The sequence below is a fragment of the Sebastes fasciatus genome, chromosome 2 (genome assembly GCF_043250625.1).
Source record: "Sebastes fasciatus isolate fSebFas1 chromosome 2, fSebFas1.pri, whole genome shotgun sequence".
Classification (NCBI taxonomy): domain Eukaryota; kingdom Metazoa; phylum Chordata; class Actinopteri; order Perciformes; family Sebastidae; genus Sebastes; species Sebastes fasciatus.
Genome location: NC_133796.1, coordinates 4285424 through 4302457, shown reverse-complemented (window position 1 = coordinate 4302457; position 17034 = coordinate 4285424). Strand labels below are relative to the sequence as shown.

The 17034-nt window shown below is 38.7% G+C and overlaps 1 protein-coding gene across 1 annotated transcript in view; it reads right to left on the bottom strand.

Moving 5' to 3' along the window:
- crtc3 (CREB regulated transcription coactivator 3) overlaps positions 1–17034 on the bottom strand; it is a 54998-nt gene that overhangs the window by 34784 nt on the left and 3180 nt on the right. The window contains exons 2-3 of the mRNA XM_074659139.1: positions 11287–11394; positions 6054–6182 (exon numbers count right to left, since the gene is read on the bottom strand). Coding sequence (XP_074515240.1) covers positions 6054–6182; positions 11287–11394 — 237 coding nt within the window. The remainder of the gene's footprint in view (positions 1–6053; positions 6183–11286; positions 11395–17034) is intronic.

Below are 17034 nucleotides of genomic sequence, written 5' to 3'. Positions count from 1 at the left end.
CAAATACAGAAACATCACTGTGATATTATATATATAATATAACATCAAGTACAAACAAATTTCAGATTGACAGCAGGTGGCAACCTCTGGGTCTGAAAAGTGAAGCCAAAGCTGAAGTGCCTTAAACCTGCATTTTCTCCAACAGCCAGCAGGGGGCGACTCCTCTAGTTGTAGAAAGAAGTCTGATTGTACAGAAGTCTATGAGAAAATGAGCCTACTTCTCACTTGATTTATTACCTGAGTAAACATTTTAAACATGAGTTTATGGTCTCAATCGCTAGTTTCAAGTCTTCTTCAATACAGCATGATGTTCATTTAGTAAATTATGATGTCATTTAGAGTCAAATACGGGATGCTTTAGGGCGGGGCTACCTTTTGATTGACAGGTCGCTACCATGGCGTTGTCCAGAACGGACAAACCAAACACCGCCTCTAGTGAGAGACGGGAAGAGATGTGTTTTTGGATATCAGTGGGCAAAACCGCTGTCTTCATTTCCAAAACAATGTATCCGAGGTCTAATTCATTCAAAGGAAACTTTACAGATTTTCAACAGACTCTGCATCACTGCAACGCGGCAGTACATGCAGTGAACGTCCACCGGATGATGATGCGAAATAACTTGTTTTTTTGCCAATGGGTGAGCATAGAGGCTCCGGGCGCCATTCATCTACGTATCAATCTAAACTCTAAGCCCGCCCGCTTTTTAGCGGCCAAATGCAAATGACTTGATTTAAAGCCCTCCTGCAACTGTACACTGATCAAATATTCCGTTTCAAAGTGAGATATGTCACAGCACAGCACTTAGAAAGGCTCTAACTTCCGTTTCATGGGGACTTTATTAAGAATGAAACAAGGATGTGTTCTAAACTCAACTGCTTGTCATGTAATCTTGGAGGATTAGAGTCTGACATGTTCGAAGAGAAAAGAAAACATTCATGTTGTAAACTCGTTCTCATCAAAGCCCTACAGCGGTGAAAGACAAGTGTGAACAATGGAGCTGCCTTTTTCAAATACTTAACGAAACAATGACGGCATTATTTGAGTTACTACTGAAGGCAGAGGCAGAGTTCCTGGCTTTGTGTGAGGAAGGGCAGGACTTCAGTCGGGTGGTGTTTTGTCTTGCCGACACTAGTCTCTTCTTTTAGAGTTTTGAGCGTGGAGCTCGTCTCCTCTCTGGGTAGCCGTTTGGGGAGGGGCGTTGAAAATGTTGACCGATCAACAAAAACAAATTACAGCAGACATTTGGTGCCACACAAGGACAACCTCTGTTCTAACACAGCATCTGTTAAGGCCTTGAACAAATTATTATCAGCAGTGAGTGAGACAGATTTACAGACTGGAGCCCTGCTATCACCCCTCACAGTAAACAAGGGATAAGCCCCCTTTTTCAAATATACACAAACACAACTAAGTGGAAAAGGGACACTATTGTGGATTTGCAGAGGAGGAACTATCCAGTCAAACTGGTTCTCTGACTGGTTCATGTGCTCTTACTTGACACCATTCAACAACTATAGTAGTGGGGTCAACTCTAAACTGTAGATGGCGTGCTTAAGTTGTGTGTACAAACTACACAAGTAGTGACTGTAAAATTTTAAATATAATTCAAAGATCACCCTCTATTTCTTTAACCAATCAGAGCCATGAAACTACTTCAAAACACATCCATTTTCGAAATATGGCACTGTGATTTGACACACATTTTTATTTTCAAGATGTTGCGCTGCTTCCTGTCATCATCATTTAAACCGCTCTGCACAGCAGATGATGGTCTAGACTGCAGCTGCCAGACTGAACTGATTCTCAGTGGATGAAGGACCGGCTCTGTGGAACAGGAGAACTACGGACCTGCCAAGAACTTTATGTTTTTTTCACTTTGTGTTTTTTCCAACATGAGAAAATGTTTCAAATGTTAAATGTTGTCTAAAAACAAGCAGCCGTTATAGCTCCAGTAGCTCTTCTATTGGTTGACACAACACGGGCCAGCCTTCGCTGCCCACGTGCATCAATGAGCCTCGAGTCCGACTCTGTCGCCGGTTCACCGGTTTTCCTTCCTTGGATCACTTTTGGTCGGTCCTGACCACTGCAGACCGGGAACATCCCACAAGAGCTTCAGTGTTGGAGATGCTCTGACCCAGTCGTCTAGCCATCACAATGTGGCCCTTGTCAAAGTCGCTCACATCCTTACGCTGGCCCATTTTTTTCTGCTTCCAACACAAAGTTCAAAATGTTCACTTGCTGTCTGAGATATCCCCCCCACTGCCAGGTGCCATTGTAACAACATAATCAATGTCATTCACTTCACCTTTCAGTGGTCTTAATGTTGTGGCTGATCGGTGTAGGTGTGCAAGCTACTGCTGACATTTACCCTGATGAAGTGTCGGTCGCAACGCCCATAGTCTTAAAAAAAGATAAATGTAGGCAAATACATATTCTATACAGCAAATAAACTTTCATGAGTGTCAGTTTTTTCTGTCTGGAACAGAAAAAGGTGACAGACTATCCACCTTCCCACATGACATAGAGACCTGACCTCTTCAGGTCTGTGTTGGTCTTGTTTTCTGTGTCAATCTCTACCATGACCTCTGACCTCTTCTGTAACACACATGCCTGCTCAAACAAATGCACATCATGTTTTTCCTCAAACATGTAAACGGATTTAAGATCTGACTTGAGAGCTCATCATTCCCTCTGCTGAGATTTTAAGACTGACAAATAAAAATGCACCGCGAAGGAGATGCTGAGACGTCCCCTCAGACACGCAGTCCTCTCTGTCTATTTTGGCACCACGGGGTGACCTTTCCACCATTTTGCCCAGACCATCTATACACGTACATGTACAGAGCGCATATGTGTGGAACCAACACCACCCACCAAACACAAAAGGACCAACTGCTTCTTTTTCTTTTTGATACTAACAAGAGCAGACTTTTATAGGAGTGCCTCCACCCACGCTGTGTACATTACAGCACGTTACAACACGTAGTCACAATAAACAGGAACATTTAAAACAACCCACGGAGCTTGCTTATATTGTCTAAATTAAATCAAGTTGAAGTGCTGATCAATCAGGAACCCTTTGAAACAGCATGTTTAGAGCTATGCTACACTGGTTGAACTTTTGGCAATATAAACAGTCAAACATCCCACTCAATGTAGGTCAGCCCAATCTATTGTACACATCAACCCTGCCCACACATGTACGGCCCCGTACAAACTGTAGAAACAAGCTAGTTTCATCAATGATGTCATACTTTACGGACAATGAAGGAAAAACAAATGCATTAATGGAATGTTTTCCTCAAAATACCACATTAAATCATAATAACCATTACGTTACACATCTGTTCCGATTGTTCTCCACAGAGATACACGCTGGTATGACATCACATGCTGGGACGCGGGACCAGCTCGTCTCCAGCTATCACACACACACACACACACACACACACACACACACACACACACACACACACACACACACACACACACACACACACACACACACACACACACACACACACACACACACACACACACACACACACACACACACACACACACACACACACACACACACACACACCATAGTGACAGGTCACTGAATCATCTCTGTAATACAGAGATCTGCTTATTAAAACGCTACGAGGTGGGGGCGTGCTGATGGATCAGTGGGCTGAGGGGTGTTTCATGTAAATTGGACATATTGGGTGTGAATCCAGAACAGGAAATTAAATCCATGTCCTGTGTCTAATAAAAAATAACAATATATTATTCATAAAGAACCTTTTTTAAACAATATAGACAAAATGTTTTACAGAATAAAATGACTAATGAAGTAATAATATTGAGGTAGGAGATCATACATGTACTGTTTAAGGATCATTTATAAGAACCACTTTTGTATGGCCATGTATAGAGTCATAATAGGGACTGTACATACTGTAGTGGTCTCATTGAGAATAATAACGGACACTTGACCTCGATCTTCCTGCACTTCTGTGATGATTTCTTAAGTGCTTAAATCAACTTCTTAAAAGGGAAGCTTCAGTATTTTTCAACCTGGACCCTGTTTCCCCATGTTTTTGTGTCTAAAGGCGTTTTCGGACCGGAGGAACGTTTTCATAGCTCTAAGAACTTAGTTCCAAAAACCCCTTTTCATTGTGTCCAGATCACAAGAACTAGGAAAAGATCTTAGTTCCTAGAACGCCGTTTTGAGGGACTTTTTTTAGCTCCTATTTCAGAGTAGGTACTCTCCCAGCACAAGAGGAACCGTGAGTGATGTAAGTGACGTAAGTGCACCAGCACCACCATTTTTAAAAAAACCTGTTAGCCGTGTAAACAACAGACAACATAAAACATAGACAACAGCTCGTAACAAAATAAATGGAAGAAAACATGGACAAATGCACCAATAGTGAAGTCCAGAAGTTAACTTGTTCATGAGCACACACCCACTGAGACAAAGGCTAACCCAGTAGCACAAAGGCTAACCCAGTAGCACAAAGGCTAACCCAGTAGCACAAAGACTAACCCAGTAGCACAAAGACTAACCCAGTAGCACAAAGGCTAACCCAGTAGCACAAAGGCTAACCCAGTAGCACAAAGGCTAACCCAGTAGCACAAAGACTAACCCAGTAGCACAAAGGCTAACCTAGAGCCGAAGAACGATAGCCGATTCAAACTGAAATCGCAAAAGGTACTTTCGTGACGGCTATTTTGCTTGAGTTTATATGATTGTGGCATATAACAGAGTTTTATTCTTATATTACAGAAAAAGCTAGGAAAGCTTGTGAAGCATAGCGAACTAGCCAAACAACAAACTCTGCCCGTTTCCACCATGAATGTGTTCCACTATTCCACCGTTGTCTTCCAGCAACACGTCACCTCGCCAGATTTCACAACGAGACTTCTCTTTGAGCGAGACTCTTTCCATAATGTTGTCAGACACTTATAATAACAATCAGAGCCGGTCATGGCAAAAACAAGCACTTTTAGTGGACGTAAATGACGCTGCCAGCTTGCCCCAATAGGATTACATTACAACCCGTGAGCAGATGCCATCTGAAGCGCTCTCCCTCAATACTGGACCAATTCCAGAAATTGTTGTCCCTATTAGTCAGTTGGACACAAAACATGAGAAAATAGGTTGAAAAGGTTGAAAAATATAGAAGTTACCCTTTAAGTGCCAAATGTGGAAGTAGTGCTTTCATTTTACTTTTCAGGATTATTTCCAAGTTACACAAGGCAATTCATTATTCTATAATTTAATAATTGCTGATAATAAGTTTTTGTGTCTCTATTCTGTAATACATGAGATACCTACTCATCCAGATGAATTGTGACACACGCCGCACATGTGATAGCGGACTGGTGACAACATTCACGGTGATTAGCTGTGCATTGTAAAATGGGACCAGTTTATAATATAACAGCTTTTAAAAAATGTACAAAGCCTGAATTATATAAACCATGAAAATTGTGATCAAAAAATAGCAGGAAAAAAAAAAAGACACATTTTTCTGCACTTTTCTGCACTCACTCCAACACTCGGAGGAGACTCGGTGGGAAATGTATTTTAAAGGGTGTCGCTGAGAGCTAAAGTGCAAACACTCCCGCTTATGTTCCTCCCTCTGTGTGTTATCACCATCATAACAATTAGACCCCTTCTGCAGCTTTCTCATAAAAAAATCACATCTTCTGCTACACTTGTACACACCCCAAGAGTGCATTCACACCCCAAGAGTGCATTCACAGAGTATGCTGAGGATCTCCTACTGTCAATGTCCATTAGGCAGAAGTAAAGCGCACCGTCTCTGCGTCACTTTTCAAATTAGCATAATGACTAATTCCGTTCCCGAGGCTACAAAACAGCTGCCTACACTGGTGTAGTGTCGTCACGCTCGAAACCACAGCACGAAGACAAACCGCCATTAAAAAGAAGAAAACAACAATAAAGACCAACCACCCGGAAGCCGCAACACCCACTTCCAGATCGCTGATTGCCCTTTGAGGTCTCCTACTGTCAATGATTTTAGGCTTGGAAGGATATCTGCCGTCCGTGCTTGTCGATGGGTCGGCGGTGGGGAGAGTTGATGCGGTTGCGGTCCCTGTTCACCCTCTCGACCAGCCCATGGTGGCGGGTCCCTCTGACAGAGTCCAATCCTGACGGAAAGCCACCCTATAAAAAGAGACATCAGACATTTAAGACACTTAAGACTGCAGTTTCCCCTAGGTTGGCAGGGAGGGAGGGAGAAAGGGCATTTATCAAATGTCATTTTAATCAAACTTCAGTTATGCTCCAATTTTGTTAATTTAGCTGAAACAAAAACATAATTTGTATTCATGTAAAACCTCAGGCTTTTATAAACTGTTTTACCACATTGTATTGAAACACTCCCTGACAATTATACGGTCATGTGATGACGTTTAAAATGTGTTCGCCGCTCTTCAAACACAAAGGACTGCTTTACACTACAGGCACAAATATAGTGTTTAGAAATGACAAACCGTAGTGCATAGAGTCATGACTGTGTAAAGATGTACAATAAACAATACTTTCATCAAAATGTCAGCTTTGAATGCAACATTAGTGCATCATATAGCAATGAAATGAATGTAAATGTTTTAGAGCTGCGACGATTAATCGATTAGTTGTCAACAATTAAATTAAATCAACAACTATTTTGATAATTGGCTTGGATTGGATTCCAGCTTCTTACATGTGAATATTTTCTGGTTTCTTTCCTCCTTTATGACAGTAAACTGAATATCTTTGAGTTGTGAACAAAACAAGACATTTGAGGACGTCGTCTTGGGCTTTTGAAACACTGATCAACATTTTTCACCAGAAAATAATCAACAATGAAAATAATAGTTAGTTGCAGCCCTAAAATATTTGATACTCAAACAGTCATTTCAAAAGAGCATCGCTTCAACCAGTCAGAGTGAATAAATATGAGTTTGCAGAGGAAAGAACTACATACATTTCTTGCCTTTTATTGTGTACATTGAAATGAAAAAATCTTGATGAATTGAGGTAAATCGGTGCCGCGTTTAACAACAGCAAAACTATATCAAAACATTCGTTTACAAACTCTCACACAACTCGTGGAGTATATTCCAAGTCTCATTTATCAAGTCGTATGCTCACTATTTCCCAAACACATGCATCTTCACTAAAACCTGAATATTTAAAACACATCGGACTCTTTTTATGCAGAAGTGTTTTAAAGGTCCCATATTGTGCTAATTTTCAGGTTCACAATTTGGCTCCATGTTTACTTCCTGTCTGCTGATGTAATTCACATACACTGCAACTGGAAATAAACTGGGACACATTTAGAACGTTTACGTTTAAAACTGTGAAATGGTCTAAATATTGTATATTTGTGACATCACAAATGGACAGAAATCCTGACGGCTTGTTTCAGCGGCACAGTTTCTTAATACAGGCTGTGTGTATCTCTCTGTGGATTGAGCTTTTCGATACTTTCACAGTATTTATCCAGCACTTAAACCTGCTATATAATATAAAAGACATTGAAAATCTCACTTTTTACAATATGGGACCTTTGAATAGTAACGTTTTAGTGAAGATGCATGTGTTTGGGAAGTAGTGAACATACGACCAGATAAATGAGACTTGGATTATACTGCACTAGTTGTGTGAGAGTTTGTAAACGGATTTGTTTTGATATAGTTTTCCTTTTGTCAACCGTGGCCCCTATTTACTTCAATTCATCAAGACGTTTCTCTGTTTTTTGAGTCTTTGTTCACCGTGGAGGCATGAGAGAAAAACAAAGTTTTCTTCAAGAATTCGAGGTAACACGGGGTGAGTAATTGATATACAAATGGTTATTTTTGTGGTTGAATCACTCCTTTAAAAGGATCAGTGTGTAGGATTTGGTGGCTTCTAGTGGTGTGGTTGCAGATTGCAACCAACTGAGTACCCCTCCTCTCACTCCTCCCTTTCCAAGACTGCAGTAACGTGAGCCATCAAGTGCAAAACCGTTCACTTCCTTACCGTAATAACACTATTTTAAGAGCAACAGAAGTCAGATGACTCATTCTAAGCTAACAAAAACCCAGAGATTCTTTGTTTCAAGTAATTATACACTAAAGAAAACATAGTTATTAATATATACTTAATATTATATTCCCTTTCTGCTAATAGATCCACCAAAATGTTACACACTGTTCCTTTAAAGCCTCAGTCATTTATCGCCCTGTTTTTACCAGCTATCAGAGACCACACAGTTCAAAGACAAAAACCTCAGAGTTTGAATATATGATCCACATTTGATTGTTGATCATGTGCGCATTCACTGCACACAAACTGCAGATTGGAGATTTAGTGAGCTTCGTGAGCTCTACATTAAGCATGCTGCATTCATTTAATTAAATTCGGGCTAACAAATGGTTATCATCAAGTGGGATCTAGAAGCCATTTAGTTTGTGGAGTTTTGCTCCCAGAAGAGACGGTGAATGGACTCCATGAGTGAAAGTTTTTCTCCCTCCTCCATGTGGGGATTGATTTCTGGACGTGACCACGCCGTTGCAATTACTGCTCCAACTCAAAGGGCCATTATTTCAAGTAACAAGGGCACGTTTCACCTGGACGCTGTGTATCCCAGTAGAGCCCACTCCTCGGAGAGCTGACACAGATACAGATACGGCGAGTGCTGCAGAGAAGCGCTGCTTTGCTTGAACGAATACCGAGAACTACTGCACTGATCTTTTATTCCATCTTTTTTACCGTCTGCAGCTGAATTATTTAACGCTCTCAGGAGAAGCTTGTCTGCACTTCAGCATTTTCGTAATTTGCCGGTGGTTCTCAATGTGGGCGCCTTGAGGACGGGCTACGGCGAGCGCCGCAAGATTTATCATAATCGTTGTGCATTTATTTATGTGTTTTTAATAATTTTTCACCACATTTTCTAAAAAATATAACTTTTAATGTTATAATAAAACATTTAACATATTAGTGTATTTAATTGTTTTCATTGTTTATTTCAATATTTATCTGTAAACCTGTTGGTTGTCATTCTGAGGGATTGAAAATGTATGGAGGACGGAACCTGCCAAAATTAAAAATAAATAAATGAATAAATGACTCGATAAATAAATAAATATGTCTTTAAATGTACCAAAAATAATATTAAAAATAAATGTAGCCATTAATGAAATGATGAAATGTGCCATAAATGTATATTTCTGTTTAAATTTGCTTCTTTATTTATTTATTTATCTTTGTATTAATTTATTTATTTACTTACTCTTCTGTTTAATTTTCGCTTTTACTTATTTATGTAATTATTTTTTTAATTAATTAATTAATTTCTGCATTTATTTTTTAGCTATTCATTTATTTTTGCATACATTTTCTATTTATTCAAATGCATGTATTTATGCATTAATTTATTTATTTCTGAATGATTTCCCTTTGCATTTCACCCCTTTTTTATTTCCCCAAACTTATTTATGTATTTATTTTCTTTATGCATCTCTGCCTCATTATGCAAATGAAGGGGCTGTGCATTGAAAATGTTACTTAGGTAAAAGTATGGAAGTGTAATCAGGAAAATGTACTTAAAGTATTAAAAGTACTCAATGCAGAAAAATCCTCAAATGAAAAACGATTGAAACAAAAAAAATAGCTCTGTTAATCAACTAATTGATTAATTGGCTAATCATTTCAGCTGTACGTGTAGGCCTTTATATTGTTGGGTAGTTTTTTGTGTGCAAAAATCTTAATTTGTAAAGTAACTAAAGCTGTCAGATAAATGTAGTGGAGCAGAAAGTAGAAAGTGGCATGAAAAGACTCAAGTAAAGTACTTGAGTAAATGTACTTAGTCACATTCCCTCACTAATAATATAACAATAATTAAAAAAATTAACAATATGTGATTAATAATGTTGGGTTGGGTGGCTCAGGGGGCCATGACAAAAAAATTCCTTTCCTTAGAACTGAGGGTTATTGTGCTCAGACCTTGGAAAACCTCTGACTGAGAACAAGACCTTGAATTCGGTAGATCCCAAGGGAAGCACGGTTTTAAAGAAAATATTCACGTTTAGTTTCACATCAAACATCCGTTTGTTTAAAAGAGAACATTTGAGTACATTCACACAAAATAAACTCCACTGATTTACAGCACCGGTACATCGACTGTATAAGGCTGTGTTCAGAGTGACACTGTGTGAAAAAAATGCCGCCTCCTCATTTATTCGAATCGCACTGCTGTGTTGGCACAGCTGGAGTGCCGATGCAGAGGGCTCAGTCAAAAAAGAAAAAATAGCAGGAGAGGGCCACCCCACAAAAAAGAAAAGTTGAACCTTGTTCAACTTTTGCTGCAACACAATGGGACATCATGGATGCAAAGCGCACATTCCTGGGCAGCCTCTTGTCTGTTTTTAACACACTGAACACCTCGTAACAAACGCAAGATGACTGTTATTGTGTGGTCAGACCTTAGTGGCGGCATGATTGCATATAAAGTCAATGGAAAGACATAAATTCAACCGGGGCAGCACGAACTGACGCAAAGACAGATCCATGTCAGCTGAAAATGATTCAACTTAGGGCTGCAATTAATGATTATTTCCATTATCAATTAATCTGCTGATTATTGTCTAGATGAATCGATTAATTGTCAGGTCAAACTGTTGTGAAAAATGTCCATCCCAGTTTCTTAAAGTCCAAGAAGATGTCTTTAAATGTCTTGTTTTGTCAGTCCAAAACCCAAAGATATTCATTTTAACGTGATATAAAACAGACTAAAGCAGGAAATCTCCATATATGAGAGGCTGAAAACAGCATTTGTGCATGGAAAATTACTTTAATGATTAATCGATTATCAAAATAGTTGTGATTATTTTTCTGTCGACTAATCGTTGCCGCTCTAATTCAACTTGAGTGAAAAATTTGTGTGCTTTCTGTCTGAACACACCTTAAGAAACAATTTACACTGGATGGACAAAATACATCACATATGGTGTTCAACATAGAGTCTTAATTCACTGCAATAACCCTGGAATAAATACTACTGATGATAAACCTAAAGGGTTGGTTTCCCAGACAGAGATTGTGCAATGTCCTGGACTAAAACTAAATTCTATTGAAGTGAATTTGGAACTTAATATTTACTGAAATTATAAACTGTCTAGGACTAGGCAAGCAGTCCATAATGTTTAGTTTAGCTGACTGTAAAAGAGAAATGTTGATGCATTTTGAAATCCTAGTATGCGGTGTGGGGCTGTATTTTTTGACCATGATGAGATCTCACCTGGAATTCGATGCTGGTGTTGCCGATCTGATTGACGTTGGGAAGAGAGCCGTAGTACTGCGCCCGCGTTTGAGTCAAACGAAGCTGCTGGACCTTCTGAAACTGCACCTGTCAGTCAAAAAAAAATAAACCCATACATCAGCGCTGTGTCTGAAATCAGACTACCATTTTCAACTGTCTATGTATGCCTCTTCAACGCAGCAAACTGGATGTACAGAATTCAAAAAAGTCAGTCTAACTGTCAACATTACAAATACTATACATTTAAGCCTGAATGCCAAACAACCAAATGAATCAAATGCTCTGCTGTAATATACAAAAGCATCCAAAATAATTGATAAACACTGCAGCAATATTTGTAATTTAAGGGACACAAAACAAGGGAACACATTCTAGGAAATGGGCAGCTTGGCCTCCAGGCTTGGCCATTCCACCAGCCAGGAGATGACACAACGATTACCTGGCACAAAACAGAAGTCGGCTTGTTCTGCCGCCACGGTACGATAAACAGAGCCAATCATCTGCTGTTATCAGGAAAAAGGCAAATCAGAGGGGAATTTCTTCTTTAGACTGCCAAAAGGGCAAAATTTGAATCTCAAAGACTGACCTAATTTGATTTTATCAATAGATTTACAACGAATGGACAGAGCTCTTTCATTGTGAATATGACAAGATATTAAGATTGGGCTAAAGTGGGAGTAAAAACCATAGACTGTATAAAATATGGACGTAGTCACCGTGACGTCCCCCACAGGTTTCTGAAGACCCATTGTGACGCTCAAAGTGGGCGGCTCCGGCCGTCGCCATCTTGGCAGTGATGACACAGCCTAACTCCCGAATGGGCAAAGAGGTGGATCATCGATGGAGCTGAGTCGGCCCCTAGCTAGCAGCTAGCGACCTGGTACGACACCCAGCTGTCACTAAAAGCGGCCACGCCCTCAATAGTGCCAAACTTTAAGCCTTAATATGATTTAAACAGGTGAGTTATATAAAAATTTGCTATAAAGACCGAGACTATTTTTGTATTAGGCTGTAAACATGTTTATTTCTGCTGTATGGTTGGTCATTTTAACATAGAGGTGTCTATGGAGATTGACTCACTTTAGGAGCCAGACTCAGATGTTGGCCTCAATTCTCAGCACCGGAGTTTGACGCTGGTCAATATCTTATCCTTTGGTACATTTGTCAGTTTATGCATAGCATTGTACTACAGCCACGTTCTGTTAATTTATTCAGCGGTGAGTGCATTTATTTTGTTTACTAGGGCTGTGTATTGGCATAATATGTAAGGGATAATGTACAGCGAGCCTGGTCACAACAATGACCCGTTAGCTGTACATTATCTCGCTTATTACACAGCTACTTACTGAAGAAATCAATATTTTTACACAAAAGCGGTCCGCCAGAGTCCGACATCAGAACTGCGCCCATAGCAACGGTCTGTTATACATAGCAACGGTCTGTTATGCATAGCAACGGTCTGTTATAAAGACATTACAGACCGTAGAACGCCGTGATTGACCAATCAGAATCAAGTATTCAACACAGCCGTGTAATAAACTGCAATACTGTAAACAAGGCGATATATATATATATATATATATATATATTCAGATTTTTTCAAATCTAATTTTTGGAAAACTGTCATAGTATAAAGAACACACCAGAAATACACCATTTTAGAATAGGCAGAATAACACATTTGTACTTCATGCAAAAAATGCATGTCGAATCGAATAGCGTCCGATTTTTAAGAGGTTAATCAAAAATCAATACAGTGTTTTGGAGAATCGATACAGTATCACAATACATAATATCGTAATGTGTATCGATATTTTCTTAGACCCCTATTGTTTACCTTCATCTAATTTTTTTACTTAATTTCAATAAGCGCTGTCCCCTCTTAGTCGACTAATCAGACGTTTTGGTGTTAGACGACTAAGATTTCTTTCGTCGTTTTTTTATGCTTTTTCGATGCTGGATGTCTTATTTCCAAAAAACTTATCAGCACATCTCTGGTAAGCACCAGATTTAAAGTGGTGCTTTTGTGTGATTCTTTGTAGAGAAAGTCGGGTTTCACAGATCTGTCGATTAGTTGACAAAATCATATGACTGTTAGTCGAATAAGAATTTCTTTGGTCAAGGGCTACCCTAATTTCATCAGCATTCATGGGCATCTAAGGCCAGTAGACAGAAGCAAAAAAACAGTTGCAATAGTTACAACATCAGTTACAACAACAAAAACTATAGTTTCTTGTCCTGAAAAAAAGCAAAAACAAACCTGACAGTCATGCTGTGGGTACTTTCCCTTTCTCTGCACTTTAGAGCCCAAGATGAGATACTAATAAAAATGTAGTCTTTGCAAAAACTTCGAAGACACTGCGTCTATAATTCTGAGATAACCTTGAAAGCTGCACCCAAACTGATTCAGAGGACGCACATTTCAAATGTAGCAGGGACAACAAAATGTTAATTTATATCTCTGAATGACCAATGAATGTCAGATTACAACTTTCCCTACCGCCCTAAACAGAGGGACATATTTCAGACTGTGATTAATTTTTATGTCCTACCAACAGTCAATTTTCCATCTAGGACAAATGAAAATATATATTAAAAAAAAAACACAAATCCCCATTTAAACCTCTTACTCCAGTGTTGGTGTCAGCTCTTACATAACATTAAACATGAAGACTTTACACATTTATGGTTCACAGGGATGCCAGCTTGCAGCAGCTGAGTGAAGGCTTGAGTCTGTTTGTGCTCTCGAGTACTTCAGAGCCCCTCGGGGGGGGGGGGTTACATTCAGTCTTTGGTCACTAGTGTAAACGTTGAAGCAGCTACTTCTAATTCCAGCTGTTTGCTGGCAGTGTGTCCTGACCAGCCTCGGCCTCGCTGACTGGGCTTTTCTGTCTCACAGGGTCAATGACAGTTCATACCTTATAGCAAACTTCATTCAAGGTCGCCTCAAAACCACATCCTCCCCCGACTGTGGCCATTCAGGACTCACAGAAAGAGCACATTGAAAACCAATGGCATGAGGATAATGTGAAAAGGACCTTTTTTATCCTCCCGGGGTTATTCACTATTTTTACTACTTGGAATGTGTAGTGCATATGTTTGAAATTGTCATGTAAATTTTTATAACTGCATGCCCCAAAAGAAAAGTCTGTTAGAAATTTCTGGTCTGAAAGGAGAAATTCACCTACTTTTAAACATTATAAAAGACTTGGATATCAACAGGTTTTTTGGATATGGACAAATATCACAACAACGACTTTTTCAAGGAGGTGGTTGAAGGAATGAAAGAGGGAGGCTGTGTTCGCCACCGGTTACGTTAATCGGAGTATGCACCGCTGATGTAAACAGAAAGATTCTAAAGATATTGTCTTTTTCAGAATAAGGGCAAAAAACATAATATTTTGTGCATGTAAACGTATTCACTTATTCAGAATATCTAGAGGCACTCAGTAAAAGACAACTGGAGACCTGAAGAAGCATCTCGAATGAGTGGTGACCAAATATTTTCAAGAGTTAAATACCAAACTCTGTTGCTCTCACATAGTAATTGCACATCTGACCTATGATTAGTACAGTTAACAACACTAACTAGAATGGCACTCAGAGACCGCAGACCTCCGCCCAAGCATGACTTTAAAAACAGATCAAAGCTCACAGCTGGCGGTACCGTGAGGTGGGCGGCTTATTATTAACACGTGTTTCCGAGTAAAGTATCGGCGGATGCCTCTCTCATTCAGCAGCCTTGTTATGTCTGTATAACGTTGTCTGTCATCCCGTCATCTACCACTTTTTTCTGTCTCACCGCGGACGGCCAGCAGCTCCCACACACGTATCTCTCTGCTCTCAGAAGAAGGCGTGGTCATGCGTCAACGCATCATCAGTTACACTACACGTTTTATACCCTGTGGTCTTAAAGCTCAGGCTGATCGGAATCCTTAAAAATATTCCTGAATCCAGATCATGATCCGGATTGCCACCAAAATCTAATAGATTGCTTATTGTGCTACATCTCACCCCTCCAAGAACTTTAATTCAAATCCATGGCGGACTTTTGGAGTAATCCTGCTAACGGACAAACAAACAAACCAACAAACCAATGCCGGTGAAAACATAACCTCCTTCCTAGGCCTTTCGGCTTTGGCGGAAGAAAACAAACTATAATTTTGGCATTAATATTCATCTATCTATCATTATAAACATCAGTATCATCATCATCTCCTTCTTAAAACAACAGGCCATATTATTTTTCTAATAATAATATAGCTTCTTGATTTTAGGGCTGCAATTGAGGATTATTTTTTATCTCGACCAAAAGAAATTCTTAGTTGAATAACACTTCTACGATTTTGCGACTAACCGATTAAATCTTGTTTTCGAAAGATGTGCTCAGAAGGTTCTTGGAAATAAGTCATTCAGCATGAAAAAAAGAAACGACTTATCAACTAAAAAACTCTTAGTTGACTAAAACGACCGATGAGTCAACTAATCAACTAAGGATGGCAGCCCTATTTTTTTTTTATTATCAATTAATCTGCCAATTATTTTGTGTTTTGTGATGTCTTATTTTGTCCAACCATCAGTCCAAACCCCCAAAAGAGATTAAATTTACAATTATATATGACAAAGAAAGGAAACAATTAATAAATTATCCAAATATTATTTTTTTTATGTAAAAAAAATTGATATTGTGCTACTTGATTTTTATGCTTAATGTTTTGTGCAGTCAAAGAAAAATAAATCACGTTTTATTTTAGGATTTTTCTGTTATACTGTAAAGCAGAGCTAAAACGATTACTCAATAAACGGACTAGTTGATGAACAAAAATGATGATCAATTAATTTGTTTATTGTCATTTATCCAAAAAAACTCTAAACATCCTCTGGTTCCAACCTCTTTAATGAGAACTTTTCTCTGTTTTATATCACTGGAACTGTAACATCTTTGAGTTTTGGACAAAACAAGACACCTGAAGATGTCACCTTGGACTCTATACTTGTAAATGGACAGTTTCCACTATTTGTTTAATTGATTAATCAAAAAATATATATCAGATTGTCAATATTGATAGTAATTGTTAGTTGCTGCCCTATCGTAAAGCACAGTTTTTTCACATTACATGTAGGGCTAGGCAATATATCGATATTATATCAATATTGTGATACAAGACTAGATATTGTCTTAGATTTCAGATATCGTAATATCGCATATGTGTCTTTTCCTGGTTTTAAAGGCTGCATCAGAGTAAAGTGATGTAATTTCTGAAATTACCAGACTGTTCTATTGTTTATTTTATTTTTTACTAACTTGGTCATTATATCCACATTACTGATGATTATTTGGCAAAAATCTAATTTTGTAAATATTTTAGTGAAAGCACCAACAGTCAAATCTACAATATCGTCGAAATATCAATATTGAGGTTAAATATATTGTGATATTCCATTTTCTCCATATCGCCTGGCCCTACTGTAAGTACATGCCACTGAAAAGCAATTCTAAATAGGTGAGACTGTCTGAAATACTATTTTTTTTTGCAGAATATCACAATAAATTGGAAACCTGGAATCATTTAAGCTGTGATTTAAGGTCCCATATTGTAAAAAGTTCTATTTTTTCATGTCTTTTATATTATAAAGCAGGTTTAAGTGATCTATAAATACTGTGAAAGTATCAAAACACTCAATCCATGGAGAAATACACACAGCCCGTATTCAGAAAAACTGTGT